This window comes from Salvelinus alpinus, chromosome 4 (genome assembly GCF_045679555.1).
Source record: "Salvelinus alpinus chromosome 4, SLU_Salpinus.1, whole genome shotgun sequence".
NCBI classification, from domain to species: Eukaryota; Metazoa; Chordata; class Actinopteri; order Salmoniformes; family Salmonidae; genus Salvelinus; species Salvelinus alpinus.
In genome coordinates, this window is record NC_092089.1 from 39,873,064 (window position 1) to 39,887,809 (window position 14,746).

Consider the following 14,746-nt stretch of genomic DNA (forward strand, 5'->3'; position numbering starts at 1 on the left):
ACCCTATTCAGATCATGAAGAACTGTAGCTTCTGGTTGCATCACACCCTATTAGGATCATGAAGTACTGTAGCTTCTGGTTGCATCACACCCTATTCAGATCATGAAGAACTGTAGCTTCTGGTTGCATCACACCCTATTCAGATCATTAATTACTGTAGCTTCTGGTTGGATCACACCCTATTCAGATCATGAAGAACTGTAGCTTCTGGTTGCATCACACCCTATTCAAATCATGAAGTACTGTAGCTTCTGGTTGGATCACACCCTATTCCGATCATGAAGAACTGTAGCTTCTGGTTGGATCACACCCTATTCAGATCATGAAGAACTGTAGCTTCTGGTTGCATCACACCCTATTCAGATCATGAAGAATTGTAGCTTCTGTTTGCATCACACCATATTCAGATCATGAAGTACTGTAGCTTCCGGTTGGATCACACCCTATTCAGATCATGAAGTACTGTAGCTTCTGGTTGCATCACACCCTATTCAGATCATGAAGAACTGTAGCTTCTGGTTGCATCACACCCTATTCAGATCATGAATTACTGTAGCTTCTGGTTGCATCATACCCTATTCCGATCATGAAGAACTGTAGCTTCGGTTTGCATCACACCCTATTCAGATCATAAAGTACTGTAGCTTCTGGTTGCATCACACCCTATTCAGATCATGAAGAACTTTAGCTTCTGGTTGCATCACACCCTATTCAGATCATGAAGTACTGTAGCTTCTGGTTGCATCACACCCTATTCAGATCATGAAGAACTGTAGCTTCTGGTTGCATCACACCCTATTCAGATCATGAAAAACTTTAGCTTCTGGTTGCATCACACCCTATTCAGATCATGAAGTACTGAAGCTTCTGGTTGCATCACACCCTATTCAGATCATGAAGTACTGTTGCTTCCGGTTGGATCACACCCTATTCAGATCATGAAGTACTGTAGCTTCTGGTTGCATCACACCCTATTCAGATCATGAAGTACTGTAGCTTTTGGTTGCATCACACCCTATTCAGATCATGAAGAACTGTAGCTTCTGGTTGCATCACACCCTATTCAGATCATGAAGTACTGTAGCTTCTGGTTGCATCACACCCTATTCAGATCATGAAGTACTGTAGCTTCCGGTTGGATCACACCCTATTCAGATCATGAAGTACTGTAGCTTCTGGTTGGATCACACCCTATTCCGATCATGAAGAACTGTAGCTTCGGTTTGCATCACACCCTATTCAGATCATAAAGTACTGTAGCTTCTGGTTGCATCACACCCTATTCAGATCATGAAGAACTTTAGCTTCTGGTTGCATCACACCCTATTCAGATCATGAATTACTGTAGCTTCTGGTTGGATCACACCCTATTCAGATCATGAAGAACTGTAGCTTCTGGTTGCATCACACCCTATTCAGATCATGAAGTACTGAAGCTTCTGGTTGCATCACACCCTATTCAGATCATGAAGTACTGTAGCTTCTGGTTGCATCACACCCTATTCAGATCATGAAGAACTGTAGCTTCTGGTTGGATCACACCCTATTCAGATCATGAAGAACTGTAGCTTCTGGTTGCATCACACCCTATTCAGATCATGAAGAACTTTAGCTTCTGGTTGCATCACACCCTATTCAGATCATGAAGTACTGTAGCTTCTGGTTGCATCACACCCTATTCAGATCATGAAGAACTGTAGCTTCTGGTTGCATCACACCCTATTCAGATCATGAAGTACTGTAGCTTCTGGTTGCATCACACCCTATTCAGATCATGAAGAACTGTAGCTTCTGGTTGCATCACACCCTATTCAGATCATTAATTACTGTAGCTTCTGGTTGGATCACACCCTATTCAGATCATGAAGAACTGTAGCTTCTGGTTGCATCACACCCTATTCAAATCATGAAGTACTGTAGCTTCTGGTTGGATCACACCCTATTCCGATCATGAAGAACTGTAGCTTCTGGTTGGATCACACCCTATTCAGATCATGAAGAACTGTAGCTTCTGGTTGCATCACACCCTATTCAGATCATGAAGAATTGTAGCTTCTGTTTGCATCACACCATATTCAGATCATGAAGTACTGTAGCTTCCGGTTGGATCACACCCTATTCAGATCATGAAGTACTGTAGCTTCTGGTTGCATCACACCCTATTCAGATCATGAAGAACTGTAGCTTCTGGTTGCATCACACCCTATTCAGATCATGAATTACTGTAGCTTCTGGTTGCATCATACCCTATTCCGATCATGAAGAACTGTAGCTTCTGGTTGGATCACACCCTATTCAGATCATGAAGAACTGTAGCTTCTGATTGGACAACACCCTATTCAGATCATGAAGTACTGTAGCTTCCGGTTGGATCACACCCTATTCAGATCATGAAGTACTGTAGCTTCTGGTTGCATCACACCCTATTCAGATCATGAAGTACTGTAGCTTCTGGTTGCATCACACCCTATTCAGATCATGAAGAACTTTAGCTTCTGGTTGCATCACACCCTATTCAGATCATGAATTACTGTAGCTTCTGGTTGGATCACACCCTATTCAGATCATGAAGAACTGTAGCTTCTGGTTGCATCACACCGTATTCAAATCATGAAGTACTGTAGCTTCTGGTTGGATCACATCCTATTCCGATCATGAAGAACTGTAGCTTCTGGTTGGATCACACCCTATTCAGATCATGAAGAACTGTAGCTTCTGGTTGCATCACACCCTATTCAGATCATGAAGAATTGTAGCTTCTGTTTGCATCACACCCTATTCAGATCATGAAGTACTGTAGCTTCTGGTTGCATCACACCCTATTCAGATCATGAAGAACTTTAGCTTCTGGTTGCATCACACCCTATTCAGATCATGAATTACTGTAGCTTCTGGTTGGATCACACCCTATTCAGATCATGAAGAACTGTAGCTTCTGGTTGCATCACACCCTATTCAGATCATGAAGTACTGAAGCTTCTGGTTGCATCACACCCTATTCAGATCATGAAGTACTGTAGCTTCTGGTTGCATCACACCCTATTCAGATCATGAAGAACTGTAGCTTCTGGTTGGATCACACCCTATTCAGATCATGAAGAACTGTAGCTTCTGGTTGCATCACACCCTATTCAGATCATGAAGAACTTTAGCTTCTGGTTGCATCACACCCTATTCAGATCATGAAGTACTGTAGCTTCTGTTTGCATCACACCCTATTCAGATCATGAAGAACTGTAGCTTCTGGTTGCATCACACCCTATTCAGATCATGAAGTACTGTAGCTTCTGGTTGCATCACACCCTATTCAGATCATGAAGAACTGTAGCTTCTGGTTGCATCACACCCTATTCAGATCATTAATTACTGTAGCTTCTGGTTGGATCACACCCTATTCAGATCATGAAGAACTGTAGCTTCTGGTTGCATCACACCCTATTCAAATCATGAAGTACTGTAGCTTCTGGTTGGATCACACCCTATTCCGATCATGAAGAACTGTAGCTTCTGGTTGGATCACACCCTATTCAGATCATGAAGAACTGTAGCTTCTGGTTGCATCACACCCTATTCAGATCATGAAGAATTGTAGCTTCTGTTTGCATCACACCATATTCAGATCATGAAGTACTGTAGCTTCCGGTTGGATCACACCCTATTCAGATCATGAAGTACTGTAGCTTCTGGTTGCATCACACCCTATTCAGATCATGAAGAACTGTAGCTTCTGGTTGCATCACACCCTATTCAGATCATGAATTACTGTAGCTTCTGGTTGCATCATACCCTATTCCGATCATGAAGAACTGTAGCTTCTGGTTGGATCACACCCTATTCAGATCATGAAGAACTGTAGCTTCTGATTGGACAACACCCTATTCAGATCATGAAGTACTGTAGCTTCCGGTTGGATCACACCCTATTCAGATCATGAAGTACTGTAGCTTCTGGTTGCATCACACCCTATTCAGATCATGAAGTACTGTAGCTTCTGGTTGCATCACACCCTATTCAGATCATGAAGAACTTTAGCTTCTGGTTGCATCACACCCTATTCAGATCATGAATTACTGTAGCTTCTGGTTGGATCACACCCTATTCAGATCATGAAGAACTGTAGCTTCTGGTTGCATCACACCGTATTCAAATCATGAAGTACTGTAGCTTCTGGTTGGATCACATCCTATTCCGATCATGAAGAACTGTAGCTTCTGGTTGGATCACACCCTATTCAGATCATGAAGAACTGTAGCTTCTGGTTGCATCACACCCTATTCAGATCATGAAGAATTGTAGCTTCTGTTTGCATCACACCCTATTCAGATCATGAAGTACTGTAGCTTCTGGTTGCATCACACCCTATTCAGATCATGAAGAACTGTAGCTTCTGGTTGCATCATACCCTATTCAGATCATGAAGTACTGTAGCTTCTGGTTGCATCACACCCTATTCAGATCATGAAGAACTGTAGCTTCTGGTTGCATCACACCCTATTCAGATCATGAAGAACTGTAGCTTCTGGTTGCATCACACCCTATTCAGATTATGAAGAACTGTAGCTTCTGATTGGACCACACCCTATTCAGATCATGGAGAACTGTAGCTTCTGGTTGCATCACACCCTATTCAGATCATGAAGAACTATGGCTTCTGGCTGCATCAAACCCTATTCCCTCTTTTGTGCACTACTTTTGACAAGGGCCCGTATACTGTGGAGCGAGCACTATGTTGGGAATATACTGTACATACTGCACTGTACATACTGCACTGCACATACTCTTGCATGCACATATACTTTCTCTCTCTCTCTCTTTCTCTCACTTACTCACTCTCTAAATCTCTCTCTTACTTACTCTTTCTTTCTTTCTCACTCTCTCTCTCTCTCTTCTTCTTTCTCTGTGTTGAGGATCAGCGTGGCGGATGTGTTGTTACCTACCCTTACCTCCTGGGAGGGACCCGTCAGGAAGTCCAGGATCCAGTCGCAGAGGGAGGTGTTTAGTCCCTGGGTCCTTAGCTTAGTGATGAGCTTTGAGGGCACTAGAGATTGCATCATCGGTGGATCTGTTGGGCGGTATGCAAACTGGAGTGGGTCTAGAATTTCTGGGATGATGGTGTTGATGTGAGCCATGACCAGCCTTTCAAAGCACTTCATGGCTACAGACGTGAGTGCTACAGGTCGGTAGTCATTTAGGCAGGTTACCTTAGTGTTCTTGGGCACAGGGACTATGGTGGTCTGCTTGAAACATGTTGGTATTACAGACTCAGACAGGGAGAGGTTGAAAATGTCAGTGAGACACTTGCCAATTGGTCAGCGCATGCTCGGAGTACACATCCTTGTCATCCGTCTGGCCCTGCGGCCTTGTGAATGTTAACCTGTTTAAAGGTCTCACTCACATGGGCTGTGGAGAGCGTGATCACACAGTCGTCCGAAACAGCTGATGCTCTCATGCATGTTTCAGTGTTACTTGCCTCAAAGCGAGCATAGAAGAAGTAGTTTAGCTCGCCTGGTAGGCTTGTGTCACTGGGCAGCTCTCCGCTGTGCTTCCCTATGTAGTCTGTAATAGTTTGCAAGCCCTGCCACATCCGACGAACATTGAAGCCGGTGTAGTACGATTCGATCTTGGTCCTGTATTGACACTTTGCCTGTTTGCGGATGTTGCCTGTAATCCATGGCTTCTGTTTAGGGTATGTACGTACAGTCACTGTGGGGTGACTGATGTGGTGTACTCCTCAATGCATTCGGAAGAATCCCGAAACATATTCCAGTCTGTGATAGCAAAACAATCCTGTAGTTTATCATCTGCTTCATCTGACCATTTTTTATTGGCCGAGTCACTGGTGCTTCCTGCTTTATTTTTTGCTTGTAAGCAGGAATCAGGAGGATAGAATTATGGTCAGATTTGCCAAATGGAGGGCGAGGGATAGCTTTGTACGCATCTCTGTGTGTGAAGACTCTTGTTCTTCTCTAATTGTCTGGAGTTAAGGAAGAATAGACAATTTTAAGGAAACTAACACTGTGGGATAGAAGGGGTCCGATATCTCCAATACATCATTATTAAAGCTTTTGAATTGGACTCTAATTAAATAATATTGGACTGTATTTAAATAATAATAACAATTTTCTTGAAATTGCATCATATTCCAGCTGAAGACACCTCCTGCAATGTGTGGGTGTGTGTACGTGTGTGTACGTATGTATTTGTGTACGTGTGTGCGTGTACGTGCAAGGTCACCAACATCAAAACTCAAGTGGTAGTAGATTATTTATAGAGGAATGTTCTCTCTCTCTCTCTCTCTCTCTCTCTTTCTCTCTCTCTCTCTCTCTCTCTCTCTCTCTCTCTCTCTCTCTCTCTCTCTCTCTCTCTCTCTCTCTCTCCCACTCTCTTGCTCTCGCTCTCTCTCTCTCTCTCTCTCGCTCCCTCGCTCCCTGTCTCTCTCTCTCTCTCCCTCTCTTTCTCTCTCATTTCAATTCAAAGGGCTTTATTGGCAAGGGAAACATATGTTTACATTGCCAAACAAGTTAAATAGATAATTAACAAAGGTAACATACACAATCAAAATGTACTGTAAACATTACACTCACAAAAGAGGAATAGAGACATTTCAAATGTCATATTATGGCTATGTACAGTGTTTAAACAATATATATAGCCACCTCCCTCTCTCTCTCTCTCTCTCTCTCTCTCTCTCTCTCTCTCTCTCTCTCTCTCTCTCTCTCTCTCTCTCTCTCTCTCTCTCTCTCTCTCTCTCTCTCTCTCTCTCTCTCTCTCTCTCTCTCTCTCTCTCTCTCTCTCTCTCTCTCTCTCTCTCTCTCTCTCTCTCTCTCTCTCTTGCTGTCCTGCTCTCTGTTTAACACACACTGAGTGTGTTTGTCAGTTTTCTGAGTCCCTTGCCCCCCATCTGTGTTTTCTGTAGCTGTCAGCTGAGCCAGTAACATGTGTTTCTATAACACATCAGATAAAAAGAACCAACAATTGAGAGAGAGAGTTCTCCTTAGACTGGACCCACACCCTGTCCTGCCCAGTCCTGGGTTAACCTTCACAGTGGAAGCAAGTTTGTGCGTGTTGTTGTGTATGCAGGTGTGTGTTTGTGTGTATTTAAGTAGGTGTGTGCATGTACACACATTGCACACAATGAATTCTGCATAAGAGCAGTGTTCATTCTCACTTGCTTCCAGCATGAGTAAATAATCAATTATTGAAGCAGTATTTGGTCTGACGGCTGTAGATAACATGACATACACAACCACAGAACCAACTGTTGAAATAAAGATAGTGGCTCTGTTTATGGGGAGATTGGTTGAGTTATGCAAATTATTAAACCAGGCAGACACAATGGAACAAGTATGCAAACACTTGTGTGAGTCTGACATGGCACCCTATTCCCTATATAGTACACTACTTTTGACCAGGTCTCCTGTCTAATAGTGAATATGGTGCCATTTTGGACTCACCCTTGTGTTGTGTGAAGGCAGAAGTAAATGAATTATTTAAGGCTACAGTTATTGGGAGTTATTGGGAATGTCCCCTTTGCTCATTCTGAAACGGTCATCAACCACTAAAGGTTAACCTTGACTGACAATACATTGATTTGGTTGTAGTTGTGCTAGACAGTGTAGTCTGACTCCAGTGTAGCCTGAGTGCCAGGGTGAATTATTGCCTGAGTAGTAGAGCAGAGTAAATAGATGAATATAGAGAATAGGTGGTTGTAATGCTGTAATCCTATGACAGAGGAATGCTGTGTTGTCAGCATTTCGCTACACTCGCATTAACATCTGCTAAACATGTGTATGTGACCAATAAAATTAGATTTGATTTGGAGCCATAATAGAACACTGTAGTAGTGGGATTCCTCCTATCAATTCCACACTAGGCAGAGCTTGATGCAGAACAGCACTTGCTTTAAACTATGTGTGTTGTTGTTTGTAAGAAAGAAAGACCAAATGCACCTCTCCACCTCCTCCTCCTCTCAGCATGACATCACATGTCCCACTGCATTAGAGCCTGCTCCCAATGCCAGTTTGGTCCATATGGACTACTAGGGTTTAACCATGGATATAGAGCTCCCTCTTCAGGAATTGTAGTGTAAATGCAATCATTCTTTAGCCAATCATGGCAGTATCATTTTGGTGTGTGTGTGTGTTTTGATCCTCATAGGTGTTCTCTCTATCTCTCTCTCTCTCTCCAGCCACGCTCCAGCCCTGTGGTTCTTTGCAGGCTGTGACTAGGGCTGTTTGCAGGCTTTGAGAGGGCTGTGGAGGGGGACAGTACAGCTGGTTTTGGCCTTGTTGATTAAAAGGGCAGTCTGGCTCTCACTCACTCACTCACTCACACACTCTCTCTCTCTTTCGCTCTCTCTCTCTCTTTTTCTGTCTCTCTCTCTCCCCCCAGAGGACGTCCTGAGTAAGGATGCAGGGGAATGTGCAATCTGCCTAGAGGAGCTGGTACAGGGGGACACAATTGCTCGCCTGCCTTGTCTCTGCATATACCACAAAGGGTAAGTCCCCCTCTCTCTATCCCTCGCTCTCCCCCTCTTTCTAAATACCTCTCTCTTTCTCTCCCCCTCTCTATATCACTACATTTTTCTGTACAACCTATGACAAGAGGGATCTCTCCTGTTTTCCTCAACCGGTATGTGAATGCATCATCATTCCTGCTCTCTCGCTCTGTCTCCCTCCCCCATTCCTTCTTTTGTTCTATATACAGTGCATTCGGAAAGTATTCAGACCCTTGACTTTTTCCCAAAAAATGTACGTTACAGCCTTATTCTAAAATGGATTAAATAGTTTTTTCCTTCATCAATCTACAAACAATACCCGTTAATGACATAGCATAAACAGGTTTTTAGATTTTTTTTGCCAATTTATTAAAAATATAAAACTGAAGTATCACATTTACACCCTTTACTCAGTACTTTGTTGAAGCACCTTTGGCAGTGATTACGTCCTCGAGTCTTCTTGAGTATGACGCTACAAGCTTGGCACACCTGTATTTGGGGAGTTTCTCCCATTTTTCTCTGCAGATCCTCTCAAGCTCTGTCAGGTTGGATGGGGAGCGTCGCTGCACAGCTATTTTCAGGTCTCTCCAGAGATGTTCGATCGGGTTCAAGTCCGGGCTCTGGCTGAGACACTCAAGGACATTCAGAGACTTGTCCCGAAGCCCCTCCTGCGTTGTCTTGGCTGTGTGCTTAGGGTCGTTGTCCTGTTGGAAGGTGAACCTTTGCTCCAGACTGAGGTCCTGAGCGCTCTGGAGCAGGTTAGCATCAAGGGTCTCTCTGTACTTTGCTTCGCTCATCTTTTCCTCGATCCTGACTAGTCTCCCAGTCCCTGCCACTGAAAAACATTCCCACAGCATGATGCTGCCACCACCATGCTTCCCCGTAGGGAGGGTGCCAGGTTTCCTCCAGACGTGATACTTGGCATTCAGGCCAAAGAGTTCAATCTTGGTTTCATTGTCTGAGAGTCCTTTAGATGCCTTATGGCAAACTCCAAGTTGACTGTCATGTGCCTTTTACTGAGGAGTGGCTTCCGTCTGGCCACTCTACCATACAGGCCGGATTGGTGGTGCTGCAGAAATGGTTGTCCTTCTGGAAGTTTCTCCCATCTCCACTCTGGAGCTCTGTCAGAGTGACCATCGGGTTCTTGGTCACCTCCCTGACCAAGGCCCTTCTCCCCCGATTGCTCAGTTTGGCCGGGCGGCCAGCTCTAGGAAGAGTCTTGGTGGTTCCAAACTTCTTCCATTTAAGAATGATGGAGGCCACTGTGTTCTTGGAGACCTTCAATGCTGCAGACATTTTTTGGTACTCTTCCCCAGATCTATGCCTCGACACAATCCTGTATCGGAGCTCTACGGTCAATTCCTTCGACCTCATGGCTTGGTTTTTGCTCTGACATGCACTGTCAACTGTAGGACCTTTTATAGACAGGTGTATGCCTTTCCAAATCATGTCCAATCAATTGAATTCACCACAGGTGGACTCCAATCAAGTTGTAGAAACATCTCAAGCATGATAAATAGAAACAGGATGTACCTGAGCTCAATTTGATTCTCATAGCAAAGGGTCTGAATACTTATGTAAATAAGGTATTTCTGTTTTTTATTTTTTATAAATTTGAAAAAATATATAAAAACCTGTTTCCGCTTTGTGCGTAGATTGATGAAGAAAACATTTATTTCATCCATTTTAGAATAAGGCTGTAACATAACAAAATGCGGAAAAAGTCAAGGGGTCTGAATCATTTCCGAATGCACTGTATGTAGTATGTGCTATGTTATCGCTGACTGTGTCTCCTGTTCTCTCTGTCAGCTGTATTGATGAGTGGTTTGAGGTGAACAGATCGTGTCCAGAACATCCCTCAGACTAAAGGGCCTCACTACTTTTCTCCACAGGTAAATTACACATTTACTGAGTGTTGTTGATATTAATTCATTACTGTGATAAGTCACTTTAATATTCTTTGGGAAATGTTTCCACCGTAGAGTTCCCCAAACAAATGTTGTATTGTATTGACACAAAACAGGAAAAATATGATACAGTATTATACCTTTTAGTTCAGTCGAGTTCTTTCTTTGTATTGTTTCGTTTCAGCATCACATGTTAGCCCTCAGTATATTCAGATTTCTGATGTTTTTCATCTCTGCAGGTTTCTTACTCCCTCAATAAGAAGAGTGATCTGCTCCAATAACAACATTCCTCAATGTGAATCCCCTCCCCTTCCCCGTTGCCAAGGAGACTACTGGACAGACACACTGTGACTCTGTGGCCAGTACAGAACTGACACCTCACCCTGACCCTACCTCTCTATCCCCATCACCTCCAGTACCTCTCAACAGCCCTCAACACACCTCAACTCAAACCAGTCAAGAACCGCAGTGTGCCAAAACTCATTAAAAGCAATCTTCAGGGAAACTACATTTAATGCTGATCTATCTATTTATCTCCACACACACACAATCGGCTCCGAGACAAGACCAGACAGACACTGACACACAAACTCCTCAAAGACAGACATACCGACCAACAGACAGACAGACATGCTTATCTGCCAACTTGATGTTGAGGGGAAGACACAACACCTCTGTTGCACAACTATCCAATCAGGAAAAACTGTTGCTCTCAACACGCCCTCTCACTCTCTGCCGCATCGATGAAACGGCTCTATATGCCACCCACAGACGTTTTGCATACCATCCCATTGGCCATGCCCAAGTGATTGAGCTGCTGTGGTTGGCTGAGCTCCAGGGCTGCTGCGACTTGGAATTCCCTCCTCCTGTGTTATTGGACAGCAGATCCAGGTCTCCTCCCATCTGTTTGGTCTGAGTGATTGTACACCTGGACATTTCGGGGAGCAAGCTGAGGGGAGAAGGGGCAAGGGGAAGTCAGTCCTCATCCCCCTCTTTCCCCCTCCTCACCAACTGTGTCTACCAGTGCCTTCACCTTTGGATCCTAATGGCCTACCAGGGCAGAGTCAAGACAACAGAACAGTGTGATTGGTGGGTGGGGGACAGAGGGCGGGAGGTCAGGTATGAGTCTATACTATATCTATACTATATCCGCCCTTCCCCCTGTGTGTTGTTGACTGGATGACGGCAGACGTAGAGAGACCCAGCAGAGAGCCAGACTCAGCTGAATGTGAAACTCTGCTTAACTCTAACCTTTACTCCACTCGGACATGACTGGAACTGGAACTGGCCCTGGCTGCTAGCCACACTGAAATTAGAAGTGCCCTGCTATATGCTGTCCCGCTCTCTCTTTCTCACTCTCTCCTTTCCCCTGACTAGCTATCTAACTCACAACCCCTCAATGCCTCTGTGGTAGCAACAAGACGTGAACTGGACTGTGCTACCAGAAGTGCGTGGCTCAGCTAGTGGCAACTACAACTCCCAGCAGGCACTTCTCCGAAGTGAGAACGTTAATCTTAGTTTTTGTAGCACCAATAGCTGTCTGACTGGGACATGAGGCCCTCTGTGCTTAGCCTGGATCCCAACTGAATTACTATGTTTCACAATTGTTTTACTGTGCATCTTCAGTTTGGCAATTGTGAAGAGGATCAATTCAGTTGGGATCCAGGCTACAATGTGCTGACCCCAGAACAGATATCCCCCTTCCCCAGGGCCCCGGTGACATTATGTGGTGTATATACTCTAGCCTTCTACAGGGTTCACACACCCATCCTCTTCTCTCACTCACTCACTTTGACTTTTAATCTTTATTTATCATCATGAGACTTAGCAGTTATTATTATGCAAATTATTTTATTTTAAGTATGCAGATTTGACATAATGGTGTAATTGCATATCTGTGTATGTATATGTCTGAGTTATAGTGAAACTAAGTTGGGCCTTAATGCAAAGAGAATGACATGAATAACTATGTATTCTATTCATGTTTGTCCATTTCAGTGCAGTTTCAAATAGCTGCCTGAGATAGCACACTTTTTACCCAATCATAATCATCTACCAATCAGCCTATCACAGTAGAGGTGAGAGGGCGGGGCAGGAAGTAGGCGATTGGTGGAGCTCCATGCCAAAGCCAATCAGAATAAGGGGAAGACTGATATATTCAAAAAAGTTATCATTGGAATGTTGGATCCTCTTTCTCAGTGTGTTTGAGTGTTTTACACATTTCTTATCTAATACATTTCATCTTCCAGCAACCCTGGGTTGTAATATTTAAACAAGGCCTTGATGTTGTTCTCTTTAATGTTTTGAGAGCTTTCCCAGGATGCGCTGCTAACTAGTATACTAGTATACTAGACCTCCATCTTCACCATTGGGTTGCGAATAAGGGCAGAGTAAGAAACTGATAGACAAGTTCAATGAATAAGACAAAAGGCTTTATTGGCTATGCTTTTCACAATCATTGTGGAGGTTTTTCAATCTCCACAGTTTAGAGATTTTAGATTATAGTATCTTATTATGACAGATCTAGGAATAAGATCAATAGTATTTATATTGGTTGCCCAATTCAAACTAGTAATGACCCGTCAGACAAATTAACAAAGAGCATTTATAGGGGATCTGGGTGTTATGGTATGGATATACTAAAGATAGTGTTACCATGGCTACTGGGTCAGTGACACCATATTAACTGTGGTTTCTCCAAAAGTGCCATCGTCATGCCTCTAAGACGTGCTGCTAACAATTTATTTTTCAAGAAGTACAGCGAGGCATAAAGCACTTTGGAATTGGACAATAAAAAGCCCCCACCCAAATGGACTGTTTCCCCTTTTGTCATCATGTACTATAGCTAATAAAGATTGATCTAAATCCAGATGGGAGTTTCTCCTCATTGCACATCAGTGAAGGAGAAACTAGAATGTTTGGTCTGAAACTAGAATGTCTGGTCTCACCGCATGGTTTGTCCCATGGCTACTGTACTGTAAGCAATGTGATTTTTAAATGTTGTCGAATGGCTCACGATTGTGAAGCATACTACTGTATGTGTACAATATGCCCTTATTGTCATGGGTATGTGTGTAGCACGAGGATCCTCCCTAGCTAGCCTAGCAGAACAGCCTTATATGAGCTACTGTAGCTAGAATCAGTTTTAAAGCACATTTCCCCCGAAATGCGAGTGGGGAGGCAGCCTAGCACCTAAACTGATTTCGCTATGTTTCACTGTAGAGAATTCAGTTTGGATGTCAGGCCAGTGGTAAAGGAGGGGGGTTATATGGTCATTTTGTGTAAATGTTTTGGTTTTGCTGCTTATGCTACAGTTGCCAATTTGAGCCCATATCAATCCAATCGGATCGATGTCTATCCAAATCTACCGTGTTGAAAAGCTCCATATGGATGGACCTGTGAGGATGCAGTGTTTAAAACAGTCAACATATATGAATGCGAGATGTGTTAGAGAACACACATATGTCATCAGGTAGCTATACTTGATGTTCCGTTCATGATTATATAATATACCATGACAGCGAACATACTGTAGATGATTATTAGTTGGGGATGAGCTTGCTTGAATGAAGGTGGAGGTGTAGTAGGGCATTCAAGTAATAGTTGAGAGGTGAAGGAAACTATTTTTATTTGGGTTATACCTCCCAAGGTACTTCAGAGACAGGCCGACAGTACATACCTAGAAATGTTATTTTAGAAACTATTTAGACATACAGTATGTTATAACATTCCATTTATGTAAAAATGTGTACAGAATATGAAATTAAAAGAGCAAAACTTTTGGAGTACATTCTTTTAGTTGTACTAGTGTGACTTACAGTGTGTCTTGGTAGATGAGTGTTTCACTTTCAATGCATTATGGGAGAAGCTTTCTCAACAGTCATTGAAAAAGTTACACTACCGGTCAAAAGTTTTAGAACACCGACTCATTCAAGGCTTTTTCTTTATTTTACTATGTTCTACATTGTAGAATAATAGTGAAGACATCAAAACTATAAAATAACACATATGGAATCATGTAGTAACCAAAAAAGTGTTAAACAAATCAAAATATATTTTATATTTTGAGATTCTTCAAATAGCCACCATTTGCCTTGATGACAGCTTTGCCCACTCTTGGCATTCTCTCAACCAGCTTCACCTGGAATGCTTTTCCAATCGTTTTGAAGGAGTTCCCACATATGCTGAGCACGTGTTGGCTGCTTTTCCTTCACGCCGCGGTCCGACTCATCCCAAACCCCCTCAATTTGGGTGAGGTCGGGTGATTGTGGAGGCCAGGTCATCTGATGCAGCACTCCATCCCTCTTCTTCTTGGTAAAATAGCCCTTACACAGCCTGTTGG

At 43.2% G+C, this 14,746-nt stretch overlaps 1 protein-coding gene across 2 annotated transcripts in view; it reads left to right on the top strand.

Moving 5' to 3' along the window:
* LOC139573500 (E3 ubiquitin-protein ligase znrf2-like) overlaps window positions 1-14,194 on the top strand; it is a 91,676-nt gene extending 77,482 nt beyond the window's left edge. The window contains exons 3-5 of one of the 2 annotated variants that reach the window (XR_011674613.1): window positions 8,392-8,631; window positions 10,307-10,389; window positions 10,644-14,194. Coding sequence is in view for 1 of the 2 variants with exons in the window: in XM_071397008.1 (XP_071253109.1) it covers window positions 8,392-8,497; window positions 10,307-10,364 (164 nt within the window). In the remaining variant the exon portion in view is untranslated. The remainder of the gene's footprint in view (window positions 1-8,391; window positions 8,632-10,306; window positions 10,390-10,643) is intronic. The other variant, XM_071397008.1, reaches the window with a different exon arrangement.
* The last annotated feature ends 552 nt before the right edge of the window (window positions 14,195-14,746 follow it).